The 14,117-nt window shown below is 39.5% G+C and overlaps 1 protein-coding gene across 1 annotated transcript in view; it reads right to left on the minus strand.

Moving 5' to 3' along the window:
* LOC102828454 (chromosome unknown open reading frame, human C10orf76) overlaps nt 1–14,117 on the minus strand; it is a 263,323-nt gene that overhangs the window by 169,883 nt on the left and 79,323 nt on the right. Inside the window, exons 16-19 of the mRNA XM_006831279.1 lie at nt 5,046–5,104; nt 3,509–3,574; nt 2,183–2,252; nt 1,113–1,173 (exon numbers count right to left, since the gene is read on the minus strand). Coding sequence (XP_006831342.1) covers nt 1,113–1,173; nt 2,183–2,252; nt 3,509–3,574; nt 5,046–5,104 — 256 coding nt within the window. The remainder of the gene's footprint in view (nt 1–1,112; nt 1,174–2,182; nt 2,253–3,508; nt 3,575–5,045; nt 5,105–14,117) is intronic.

Consider the following 14,117-nt stretch of genomic DNA (forward strand, 5'->3'; position numbering starts at 1 on the left):
TCTATTTCCTAAATCATTGTGTAGTGCCTAGGGTCTTAAATGCTTGAAAAAGGCCATCAAACACCTAACAATTGGTCTCTATTCACCTGGAAAAAGAGAGGAATAGGAGTCAGAAATAGGGGAAGATATGGAATGTGGGACTAATTTACCTCCATGAACAACTGTCTCCTTTGCCATGAGACCAGGAGTACTGTATGTACCTCACTATCATTATTGAACATTTTGATCAAAGATTCCACATAAGAATCCTGATCAAAGGGGGGGAAATGTAGAACAGAATTTCAAATACTCAAAAACTCTAGACTTTCTAGAGTCAGGAAAGGTGGATGAAAGCCTGAAACTATTGCCCTGAGATAATTTTTATTAAACTTTAATAAAAAGTATTTCCTGAAGTCTTCTAAAAACTAAACAATAGTTTAACTTAGCTAATGAAAGGGCTATCTTGAATATTATGCTCTCTTAAGAGCTGTCCATGTAAGGATCAAATTGAACAGCAACTCAAAAGATTAGATAGGAGCCTCAGGAGGCAGTGAGTTTATGTTAATGTAGGAAGAACAACTCAGAAAAGGAGAGTGAGAATGTAGTCAATGTCGCTAAACTGCACACATAGAAACTTTTTTTAAAAGCATGGTTTTCAGTTGCCCCTAGTTGGACTCACTGTAAAGAACTGTGATGGGCAATTAGAACACAGGAATCTTCCAGCCTAGTCACTATAGTCATAGTCTACATAGCAAGGTTCTGGCTAGGCTGCTAGGTCCAGGGAAGCTAAGAGTGGACCAGAAACTCTCTGGCCTCACCTTTCCTTCTCATTAGTGCTGACAACCAACGTCAGGGATGACTAAATAGACGGCTGGTATGCCATATCTTTGGGTTACAATGGGTTCCGGGTTCCCATAATTACTGCTTTAACACATGGTCTTCATGCAGTGTGTCTGTAAGTGATACTGAGTATGTGTAGAATACAAACTGTGATTTGTACTTTCCCCGTTTCTGATAAGATGCATAAATTCAGGCCATATATTGTTCCTTGACACTTCCTCACACACACCAATGTGTTTTCCTGTCACTCAATTCTATAAATTTGCACACAATAAATGAGCCATGGTACTTACACATAGAGATCCATAGGAAACTCCTTCATCATGTGTGTTACAATAAACTCTACCATCAAATCTAAAAGGGGAAAGGGAAAAATGAGATCAATCAGAATGTCTTTGAGCTGGAAAAAAGCACCTTGCACTCATGCAAATGGTATCCCCAAACCACATCTGTATTCACAAGCACTTAAATTTTATTTTATATAAGGCATTTTTTGTGACACTGTTCACCACCTTTCACCTATAAACTAACAAGAAAATTAGTTCACTCTCTTACTTCCATAAAAATACTTTGTTCTGCCAATAAACTTAGAAAAAAGAGTTCACTGTACAGATGTTCTATACTATGCCACTAACGCAAAATACCAGAGGGAAATCATGCTCTGAGAACAGACCAATGAGGTAAGTAGACTCAAAATGATGGCTCACACCTGTGTAACCAGAGACCAGTTCTACTAATGACAGTCTATCTCATCTCACTACCACACTCAGTTTGACAGAAAATGACTGATATTGTCTGTGGGGTTCCAGGTCAGTAGAGGCTTATTATATAATATTAATTACTGTTTCTAAAATCAAGTAGAGTCCTGGAGGATAAGCACTGATCACAAGGTCAATTTAAACCACAAGGATGGCAGTTCAAACTCACCAGCTGCTCCTTGGAAACCCTATATAGGGTCGCTATGAGTCGGAACCAACTAGATGGCACTTAACAACAACCACCACCATGAACTTCAAAGTCTCCGGACCCGCTGACACATAAATTTGGAGGAATGAATTTGAAATCTTGATCAAGAATGATATATTTTATGAATGTAAATTATGCATCAAGCTTAGTCATAGACATTTGTCTCCCTGGAAAGATCTTTTTCTTTAAACAATAATGCCTTTTTATTGACTGCTCTTTTCATTGGAATTGTCTTACCAAACATAACAACAAACACAGTTTCTTAGGCCAGAGAAGAAACATGACTAGTAATTTCTTCTTGAAGAAAGAAACACATCAACTAGGATTTATCCCTCATCTTAATCAAGAAAAACTATAACTATCTTAGAAAATGACCATTTTGATGATACTCACTCACCCAGCACTGCACACACTAAAGGTCGGCAGGGAAGATTCTTGTCTGCTGCCTTCTTCCTGTGTCTCATAGGCTTCATATACACACACACACAAAAAAAGAAATTAGTAGATACCTGAGCTGCCATACAATGAATGGCTCATCATAATTTTTCTCATGCAAATCAACTCACTGCTACTGAGATTTTCTTCTTTCTAGTGGTAGGGGTTGGGTGAGGTAGGGAGGACTTAGAAATGCTTCTCAGTTATCAGTGCAGGCCCAAAAAATTTACAGCAAAGCAACAGCTCTAAAGGGCACTGAAGCACGTAAACGGACTTCAAAAAGCTAATGGAAGATGCCATTATCTTTTCATTTCACTTTTCTACAAACTTTTTGAAGCCCATTCATACTACAAAGGGAAAGATTTTGATTTTACATATATAAGTGACATTAGTAACTATAATAACACTATACTGGTATGTATTTCTTTGATAATAAAATAAGAAAAAGAAGAGGAGGAGGTGATGGCAGCCATTGTGGGTGCAGTAACAGCAGCAATAGCAAAAAACAAATACAACTTTGAAACATAAACTTTAATATGTTATTTTTGAACATACCTCCAAGCTTTAGGAAATTCCCTTAATCTCCATATTCTATTTCCTCCACCTCTCAGACAAATTAAGTAGGAGCTCTGTTCTGGTTTGGCACTGCAGAATAATGCACTGGACTACCAGGTTGATTTGAACTGCAAGGTCAGCAGTTCAAATCTGCCAGCTACTCCTCAGAAAACCCTATACAGGGTCACTATGAGTCAGAACTGACTCAACGGCACTTAACAACAACAACAATTCTATACAAACCACAGGTAGTACTGCATTTTAAAGATGAAAGGTTTAGATTCATCCTAATGAGTTCTAGTATGGCGCTGTGGGTTAATGTGCCAGACTGCAAAGCCGTTTGAACTGCCAGGTTGGTGGTTCAAGCTCACCAGCGTCTCCTTGGAAACCCTATACAGGGTCGCTATGGGTCAGAACCGACTTGACGGCACTTAACAACAATTGAAACTTATGTTACAGATACGTTTCCGATATTACTGCCATGAGATTACAGCTGTAGCTCTTTCCATCCTCTCTTGAGTAAGAAACAATTCCATGACACACAAAAAAATCCTAATAATAGGCAGGCATGGTTCTGTTAAACAGCAAAGTCAAACAAGGCACCCTTGTCACAACTTTTCCACCTGTATTTTTTCTAGTAGGATTAAGTTCAACCTCCCCTTAATCCCTGCCAACACACATACACACAAAAAATTTCTTCTAAGAAAAAACAAGAAGCAAAAGTCATACCTACCATTCTATGTAAGTTTACTCGAAAATTCATATTGTCATCATGCAAAAACGCATTGGCATACTGATCCTAATAAAAACAAAAATATAGAGAAAAAGTAAGGAATGAGAGCTACACGTACGAAATTCAGTTTGCAAGCTACCATACCTTCTAAAAATCCTTGGACTTTTTTTTAAGAAGTACTTTCAAAGATAAGTTGCAAAACTACTGGAATGTGTCTACAGCCTGTATTCAAACTCTATGTAAGCCATGAGATTTTACTTGGATGCAATTTCCTAGTATGTCTAACTGGTCAAGAATTCTAAGCAAATTACAAATGATAAAAATTAAGACCCTGGGACTTGAGGCAAATGCTCAAAGGAGTCTGTTTTCCTATTCTCTCTTCCTTTCCATCTGCCTAAGGTACTAGCTCTATTTGTGACAGCTTGAAGGTTTCATAGGGGCTGCAGGATGCATGTGCAGGCTCCACATGAGGCTTTATGAATAAGAAGAAAGGTCTGCTGGGAACAGGCTCAGCACAGCAGGAAAGAGCTGCTACACAGGCTGCACAGCAGCAGGCAAGACCCTGTCTGTCCCTGACTTTGCTGAAGACGGATGGGAAATCAAAAAACTCTCACCATGGATCAGTAATAAACATCCCTTGGCCCGTTCCCAACACCTTTTGTAAAGCTCTGACGTGCCTACAGACTGCAATTACTAAGAGCTGTTACAATTTGTGAAAAACAACTCCTTTAAAGATTTTCTTAGAAAGATTTTTGAAAAGCAATTACACTAGGCCTACTGCTAATAAGTAGTTCTTCTATAGTCAGCAATCACTAACCTTGTGAAAAGTACGTTATCTTTTCACAGAGAACATAAAATGGAAAAGACTAAGAGATCTCAACTCCAGGTAGACCACCTTTACTATTTTTCAAGAGAGAGAAAAGAGGAGAGAGTAAGAAATGGTGAAGGAAGAATTTGAAGCTGTGATGTCAGTTCTAAACTGGCTCAAGTTCATACCTGCATGTCACCAAGATCCAGTGTGCACATCTAGTTAAGCCAACCAAAGGGGCCTCCCTACAAAATCAAAGCCCCTTTTTCTTTTTCCCTTTGTAGTTCTCATTCAAAATGCAACCAGCCCAACTATACAGAGTTTCTGACCCCCCTTGCTGGTTTTCTCTCCCTTTCCAGGAAACCTGAGCTCCTTTAATTTGCTAAATGCAAAAGACCCTACATGAACAACTTCAAAGGGGAAGATTTTTTTTTCCCTTTTAACAGGAGAAAATCTCATCTTATCACAATTCACTACTAACTCATCTAACAACTATTAGCTGAGTCTCTACAATGTGCCAAGCACTGAGAATATAGTGGTAAAAGTGACAAAGTCCTGTGTCAGAACTTGCATTCTAGTGGGAGGTGACAGGCAATATAAAAGGGAAAGAATTTCAATCCCAAGATTTCCCAAAGATTTAAGACCCTGAAGTCAAGAGACAGGAACTGGGGGGAAATGGCAGGAAAAGATAGCATTTTATACGAGATTAGCTAATACCAGAAGACCTACCTCTGCAATACATGTAAGAATAATCAAGCAGAGTTTGCCACTGTGAAGCCGGTGCTCATCTGCAAAGAAAAAATAAACTCTTCTCTGTGAATCACCCAGAACACATTTCTATAGAAAATACAGATGTGCATCATAAAAAAAAAAAACATTCTCACTTTTTTGCCCCACAAAATTCATGAATGAAAATCAACATATACTACTGCAGTTCTTACTGCTCCCCTCCTAGGCAACGGAATTTCCCACGAAATTTTTTTCTTATCTACTAGACTGGTGTCCTAGTACAGCACTGTTGAATGAGCACTGGACTGCTAATAGCAAAGTAGGAGGTTCAAACCCACCAGCCATTCCTCAGAAAACCTATATAGATCCTGAGTCAGAACCAACTTGATGGCACTTAACAACAACAATATGTAAAAGCCTGATGGACAGCTGACCATCTTCCAGACAGTCATCTAGTCCTTAAAACAGTCCTCACTTTCAGACTAGTACTTTGCTCCTGAAGAGTCAGGTCTGTTCCCCTTCCCACTCCTCAAATACCAGCTATGTTGTTGTTAAAGTGCCATTCAGTTGGTTTCACACTCATAGAAACCCTGGGTTTCTAAGGAGCAGCTGATGGGTTTGAACTCATGATTTTGTGGATCTCAGTCCAGTGCTCATCCTACAGCGCCACACCAGGGGTGGTGGTGGTAGTGGTTATGTGCTGTGGAGCTGGTTCCAACTCATAGCAACCCTGTACAGGGTTTCTGAGGCTGTAAATCTTTATAGGAGCAGAAAGCCTCATCTTTCTCCTGCAGAACAGCTGGCAGTTTCGACCTGCTGTAAGCACTACAAAATCTAGAAAGGTTTCATGACTGCAGAGAGCACACTGGCAATGAAAATCAGACATTAGAAACTTTTAACTGGAAAACAGGATCCAGCCTATCCTTCACCCTGCACTGTGCACATATAATCAAGAAAGCTGTGAACTCTTGATCATTTTCCATTCAGTCAAAGTTACTCACTCAACAAATATTTACTTAGAATTGCCTATATGGCAGGAACTATCATACTGAACTAACAGACAAGGTCTCTTGGTCTCCAAAAATTCACATTCTAATTAAAAAAAAAAAAAGAAAGAAAGAAAGAAAAAGGCAATCTCAGTATCTGGGCTCTAAACCTGTTATATGGAGCTCTGTGGTTACATGTCGGGCTGCTAATCTCACGATCAGAACTTCGAAACTACCAGTTGTTCCGCAGGAGAAAGATAAGGCTTTCTGCTCCCCTGAAGAAGTGCAGCGAGAGTGCCCTTTGGAGGCCAAGATGGCCAAACTTCATCTCTCATACTTCAGACATATTGTCAGAAGGGACCAGTCACTGGAGAAGGATATCATGTTTGGCAAGATGGAGGGTCAGAGGGAAAAAGAAGAAGACCCAACAAGATGGACTAGCCAAGTGGCAGCATCAATGGACTCAAGCGTGGCAACAGTAGTGAGGTTGGCCCAGGATCAGGCAGTGTTTCGTTCTGCTGTGCATAAGGTTGCTATGAGTAGGTACCGACTCCATGGCACCTAACAACAACAACAACAAAGATTTACAGCCTCAGAAACCCTATACAGGCTCGTTCTGAGTCAGAACCAACTCCATAGCACATAACCACCACCGCCACCAAACCTGTTATGGTGCTGTAGGATAAGCACTGGCGCACAAGGTCGGTTGTGAACCACAAGGTTGGTGGTTCCAACTCACTAGTCAACCCTCAGAAACTATACAAGCTTACTATGTGTCACAACTGACATGGAGACACTTAACAACAACAATAAACACATAAACAAAAGGTCAAGAAAAAGCTATTCTAAAATTCCAAATGGCGAACACCATCAAAGCTTATTTGCTTTCCAGGAATTTTATGGGTGAGAGGGTGGAAGTAGAGGTAAAAGGGCCATGCCATCATCTCCAAAACAGAATACATGGCTTATGACATTTCAAATTCAATTTGACAAGATCTCAACTTAAGTCCAGGAAAAAAAAAAAAGAATGTATTAACAAGAGTACACACAGTATTGTAGAAGTTAACCAGTAGTACTCACCTGACATTTACCTGCTTCTCCATCAAAGATGGAATCTATGAACTATAACTAGACAAATAAAAGGCATAGTGTGGTTGTAGTTCAGATATACATTTGCCTCTCCTCAGAGATACGCAGTGCAAAAATAGTAATAAGGTAGTAAACTAGGAAAATGTCTATCGACTTTCCCAATTGCTTAAATCTGAGCCTCTAGGCAGTCAGAAGAACAAGATAATACCTCTGCCAAGGCAAAATTAGATTCTACCTATTTTTCTGGCACTAACCTTCCTTCCTGCAAAATCTGATAAACAACTCCCACAGAAAAGCCTGCAGCTATCTCTCCACATTAAGACACAAAAAATTCCATAAGAACATTGTTTCTGAAAAGTAAGGCACATTTCATTATAAACATGTTTTTAATTCAAAAAATACCAAAAGGTAATTAAAAACCTATTTTAATCATACCACCCAGACAGCATAATTGTTAAGACTTGAGTGTGATCAATTTGTGTATGCATAAACATACATATATATTTAATTTTTGCCTAAAACTTTTAAGGTAGAGCACATAATCCTTTAAAGTAACAATAATCAAAATTTTTATTTATCTTCCTCTGGTAGAGATCTGATCATCAAGCCATCGAGGCTACATCGAATGAGTACTATCTATAAGTTTGGGTGTTCTTGTGCGTCTCCCCTCAGTTCACATCAGCTGGACACTTCACTTTCAGCTCTAGCCCTCTGTGGCTATTTCCCTGTCCATGGGCTCACGAGTCCCCCGGTCTCATCACACTTTGGACCAACCAGCCCTTCCTCTTCTCTCTCTCTCTCATCTCTAGGTTGACAGGAGTCTATGGAACATAGTCGAACTCAGCCCATATCTTCATTGCTGCCTTTCCCGCTCTTCCACTCAGAAGCTGACCAACATGGTCATCAGCAATCTTACATGCCTGCTCATGTGTTCCCTTTGAGTTTCAGTCTTGGAAGGGTGATTGTCCTGAAGGAACGTGACTGCTTGTCCTGATGGCTCCCCGGTGAACAACTGGCTTATTCCTGTAGTAGCCAATCAGACTGCCATTTTTGTTTTGGATTTTTCCTGCTGGTGTTTCTTTCAAGAAGTATCTTTTGTTCCTCTAGCTGTTCCAGGTTGGTCTTCTTGTCCTTTCAAGGGGTAATGTCACACTTCAGAAGGGTCTGGATGGGCTTAGGATTACACCTAAGGTCCTATACACTACAAAGGCTCTGCAAGAAGCCTATTTCACTGGTGAGCAATAAAGGCACAAAGTGACTAGCTTACAAGTTTTCAAGAAGGAGTTTAGTTTCAGAGTATGCAGGGGAAGCTAGAATCCACACAGAATAGTTTTCAACTTGTCTAGACAGGTCTGATGAAAGGAGATGGGGATAAGATTCTTATGATTCAATAGTGAATAATTGTTATCATGACTAATTGCGAATGTCACAACTGTAAAGGTAGAAGTTTTGTAATAAAAACGGGGTAGTACTTAATCTTACAGTCCAGGAACAGAGGATCCTAAGACCATCAAGGGAGAAGAGCACGAGCAGAATGTGGGACTGTATCCAGAGAAGCAGCAGCACCAGAGGTGGAGGCAGAGATGAGGACATGGGGAGAGAGAGCGCAGCTGAGGACTCTAGACTCATGGAAAGAGAAAGGGTGTGTGTTGGTGGCCAGGAGGCAGGTTTTCAGAATGTGCCCATTGGTTGTTTAAATGATTATATATTCCTAAGTGTTTCTGTGTACATTCCCCCTGCACACACAAAACAAACAAACAAACAAACAGAGGGAATAGAAGCAAACGCTATTGAATGATGATGCACGGAGGAGACTATAATTGTTGCAATGAAACAATGAGCATAAAGCCGATGTTCTCAGTTTTAGTGAGTAAACTATCACTCAATTCACAATAAAAGCTTACTGGGGGAAAAAAACAAGTAACAACACCAAAATCAGAAGAACCCAAGAAAACAAGGCTTCACAAGTAGAGCCAAATTGGACTTCCAGAAAGATGATAGAATAGGCTGACACACTACACTGACCTTCTACAAAAAAGATATGAGAGACACAGATGAAAATTCTGGCACCCTAAACTTCAGAGGAAAGGTTAGTAAGGTGGAAGACGTGCTTGCTGGGAAAGAAAGGCTGAGCAGGGATGGTAAGAAAGGGAAACTGACTGGTGAATGCCTGGCCAGACAAGGTGCAACCATTTAGTGGGCAGCTTTGGTGGTGGAGGGAGGCCTAGCAGAGCAAATTCATGCAGGTGAGGGAAAAGATGCAATTTCTTCTTTTTCCCTATACTCCTGGTGACCAGAAGTGTGGTCAGCTCCAACTCTATTCACCCCTAGTGCAGACCCAGCTCCCCAGGAGTACAGAATCACTTGGTTTGGAGCCACACCAGTATGAGGTGGGAGTTGGCTGTGCCACTTTAGTTCCTGAATTTGGGTGGGCTTGGCTCTAGATCTACAAAACCTGCAGTTACCATACCAGCATTTAACTAGTCACACTGCCCCCAACTTCCCTGTAGTCCTAACAGACACTGAAACCAGCTCCATCAAGGGCCCCCAACAAACTAGTTTTGGATTGAATGCCCTTAACACACATAACACAGAGGCCAATAAGAACAAATCTCTCAAATCTAGGGCCAGGAACTCTGCTGTCACATCTCTTCCACAACCAACTTATGAGCTCTTATACTGCAGACTTTTCTCCCCTCAGCACTGTTTGTTTTGACAAATACGACAACCACACAATACGCCAGAACAACAAACAATTTTAGCTCTCATGAAAGAAACGAGAACAGCTCAAGCAAATGACCAAGATGGAAAGACAGAAAATGTTTCTCAGGAAAAAAAGGTAATGGAACTAACTGAAAAAGAATTCAAAAGAATGATAATCAGGTACTTTCAAAGAATCGATAGAAAGATCAAGGAAAGCAAAGAGAACACAATAAAGCATTAAAAGATTCAGGAAAACACTACAAGAAAAAAAAATACAAATTTTGAAACAATACAAAACCTGCAATTAGAAAACCAGAAAAGTAATACTGTGATCTCAGATATGGGCAATACGTGGAAAGAGTAAAGGAGTAGATGTGAAATAATGAAAGCCCAAACTAGTGAACTTGAAGACAGATCTCTCAATTCTAGTATGCTACAAGAACAATCAGAAAGAAGAACAAAAATCTGAAGAAAGCCTGTATTTTATGGGACACCATGAAGATGAGCAATATATGAGTGACTGGAATTCCAGAACAGAAAGGGACAAGAACAGATAAAAATTGTCAAAGAGTTGTTGGAAGAAAACTTCCCTAACATGAAGAAGCATAGTATATGATTGACTGAATGTAAAACTAATGATCTGTTCTGTAAATCTTCATTGAATTCACAATAAAATTTTAAAAAAAAGAAAAAGTAGAACAAAATCAAAGGAATGAAAACACAAAATTCTGGGGAACAGACAGGATGGGAATGACTGGAAGGGGCCACGAAGGAAGCTTCAATAACACTAATTGTTTTCTATTTTCTGAAGGTGGGTAGTAGGTTCACATATGCTCATTTTCCAATTCTACTTTATAATTTATGCTTGTTATTATACTTATTGTTATCAATTTTATAAACTTACACTTATCTATTAAAAGCATCTTTTTGTAGGTATCAAATTATGGATAGATAATAAAGAAGAAAACGATACAATCTCAAAGAGGAGAAATTGTTGTTGTTATTGTTAGGTGCCATCGAGTCGGTACCAACTCACAGCGACCCTATGCATAGCAGAATGAAACACTGCCCAATCCTGGGCCATCGATGCTGCCACTTGGCCAGTCCATCTCGTTGGGGGTCTTGCTGTCTTTCTCTGTCCCTCTACCTTACCAAACATGACATCCTTCGCAGCAACTGGTCCCTCCTGACAATATGTCCAAAGTATGAGAGCAGAGCCAAAAAACACAAAACCTACTGCCATCAAGTCGATTCTGACTCACAGAGATCCTATATAGGGCTTCTAAGACTGTAAATCTTTATGAGAGCAATCTTGTCTTTCTCCCATGGAATGGCTGATAGGTTTGAACTGCTGACCTGTGGTTGTAAGTCCAACACAATTTGTCCAACAGTGCCACCCAGGTTCCTTGCATCAAGAAAAAGTTGCTTTTATTTCTCCTTAAAACAAAATGATATCCAAGGCATGCAGCAAGTTGGGAGCTTAACAAACAAGAAGAGAGCTGTGCCAATGAAGACACACAGAAGAAGCCATTCCTGAAATGAACTCTTTGCCATACTCAATCTTGCCCTTGCCACATTCCGGTTCCCTGTTTGCAAACACCTATCTCAGTCTGACTTTAGAAATACTATCTGAATCCATCCAGTCAACTCCTCAATTTTGCCTTCCATTTTATGGACAACAAAGTGACCAAGTCAAAGAGGTTTATATAACTATTAATGCTACAAATAAGTTCTATGGACCTTAATTCACTGTTATATCAAGCAAAGCTAAAAGTTCATTTTCTAGGTCACATCTATTCAGTTTCTCTCTTCTGTGGTTGCTGCAATATTTCTAAAGGAAAGAAGAGATTACACATTTCCATAAAGGGGAGCAATGGCCTCAGGAAACTCTGATACACAAGAGTCTTATTATCTCCTTGCCTGGCAGATCTCACTTGCCAAGTCTCAGAGGTTCAGCCTTCTCTGCAGCTCCCAGTGGACTGTTCTATGTTAGGATTTTGTGGCATGGACTACTTGCATCTATCTCATCTCTGTACACAGTATTCTTTCTTGAAATAGCACACTCATGGGACATAAGAGAAGCACAAAAATCTAAGGATGCAAAACAGAAGTTTCTAAAAGCTAATGCAGTATGTGAGTATAACAGGCTCATTTCAGCTCTGCAATTTTTCATTCCCTATATTTACCCTTTAGCTCTATTATCTCTGTGTTCTAAGGCTTCCTTCTCAATCCCAAAACCCCCAAATCCTGTCTTCTCTGCTACACAGCTCTTACTAATTTTTTAGGGTCATTCTGAAATTCTGTGAATTCTCATACTAAAAGTCTGCAAATCAGATCATTCTAACGTACAGTTTACCCCTAAGGAACAAACTACCTCTCAAGAGTTTCAATCTCTTCTCAAGGAAAGTAAGATGTATTTTAGCAATTTTGCCTCTATAATGGTACTGGGTATTTTTGTTGTTGTTGTTGTTTAAGTTATCTGGGAATCTAAAGCTTGTCCATATAATTTAAGAACCCAAACTACAGCTATTGAGCAAGACAGATGGTTCCTAAAGTTTAAGATTTAAAGATTATTCTTCCCATGAACTAAAACCAAACCCGTTGCCATCTAGTCAATTCCACAGTGGTTACTACAGGATAGAGAACAAGGCCACAGGCTTTCCAAATTTGTCATTTTATGGAAGCAGACTGCCACATCTTTATTGCCCAGAGCAGCTGGAGGGTTCAAATTGCCAGCCTTTCAGTTCAAAGCCAAGCTCTTAGCCAATGTGCCACCAGGGTCCTTTCTTCTTCCAAAGGAGTTTATAAAGGAAGACTATAAATCAAATTGTTACAAGTAATTAACTCCAAGGAGCTTAATTACAAAGAACTTTAACTTCTAAATTAACGTGGCAGTATATTTAAATTTTTAGCAAGTATTATTTCAATTATTTTTGTAATTAGAATAAAAAATCCTTCTAAACGCAAGAATTTCACTAAATTGACCCGTAGGTACCAAATAAAAAGCTAGTAAAAATGTTCATCAAAATGCTAGATGGTGTCATCAGCAAGAAGGTGCCATCAGCATTGCTGCATCCCCTTCTCCCAGTTGCTGGGCCTGACATGGCCCTGGACAGGATTCAGCATGGTCAATTCCCCACCACCCCCCCAAATTTTTTTCTATTAATAAAAATTTGATATATAGAAAAGTTGAAAGGTTCATATTTGTTGTGTTGTGAAGTGCCGTCCAGTCAGTTTTGACCCATAGTGACCCTGTGTAGGGTTTCTGAGGAGCAGCTGGTAAGCTTGAACTGCCGACCTTGCAGTTCAAATGGCTTTGCATTCTGGCACATTAACCCACAGCACCACACCAGGACTCCTATAGTGATTGACTATATACTCATTAACATTTCCTCCTATTTGACTTGTCTCTAAATTTCCTCCTGTGTGTTATTGCTGTTGTTATTTTGGCTGAGTCATTATAAAGTAAGTTGCAGATACTACTCTACTTCATACCTAAGTATTTTAGCATGTATTTTTTAAGATTAAAGACATTTTCCTGGAGTTCTGGTGTGGTGCTCTAGGATAAGCAAAAACTATAAGGTTGATGGATTAAACCCTATACAGGGCTAGTATGACTTGGAACCAACTCAACAACACTTAACAACAAGCAAAGTTCTAAAGTTGGGAGCCAATGAATAGTAAACCTGATTGGCTGAAAGTTAGACTGTCCTTGGGCACCACAGTCTTCCTGTGGGTCTATCTCATTAAATGCTACGAAGATGTTTTACAGTATAAAGGAAGACGTGAGTTGGAATGAACTACTGACACATTAACACGTTTCAAATAATGATTATATCAATCAATACCTCCAGATTCATCCATCTTTTCACAGTGAATGTTAGAGAAAAAGTTAAATATGAATATATATTGTCAGCATTTGTGTGTTGCATCATTAAAAGAAAAAGTTAAAATGTTTCTGTGTTTTTAATAATGCTAGATATAGTTAAAAATATTAGTTATAAAAACTTTGGTCAACAATCAACAGTTCTCGTTACAGTGAGATGCTCACTGAAGATCTGAAACCTAAACTTGGGGTTCATTAAACACAGAAGACTGCTATCCAAGGGCTTTGTGATCTTGCATGACAAGGCAAATCCACACACCTCTGCCCACACTCTTATCACTCTGCAAAACTTCGTTTTCAGGTGTTAAAGTATCATCACTATAGTCCCGATCTTGTTCCATAAGACTTTCACCTGTTTGGTTCCCTGAAAGCAGCCCTTCAAGGATGAAGATTCACCTCTGATGAAGA

The sequence above is a fragment of the Chrysochloris asiatica genome, unplaced genomic scaffold (assembly GCF_000296735.1).
Source record: "Chrysochloris asiatica unplaced genomic scaffold, ChrAsi1.0 scaffold00003, whole genome shotgun sequence".
NCBI lineage: Eukaryota > Metazoa > Chordata > Mammalia > Afrosoricida > Chrysochloridae > Chrysochloris > Chrysochloris asiatica.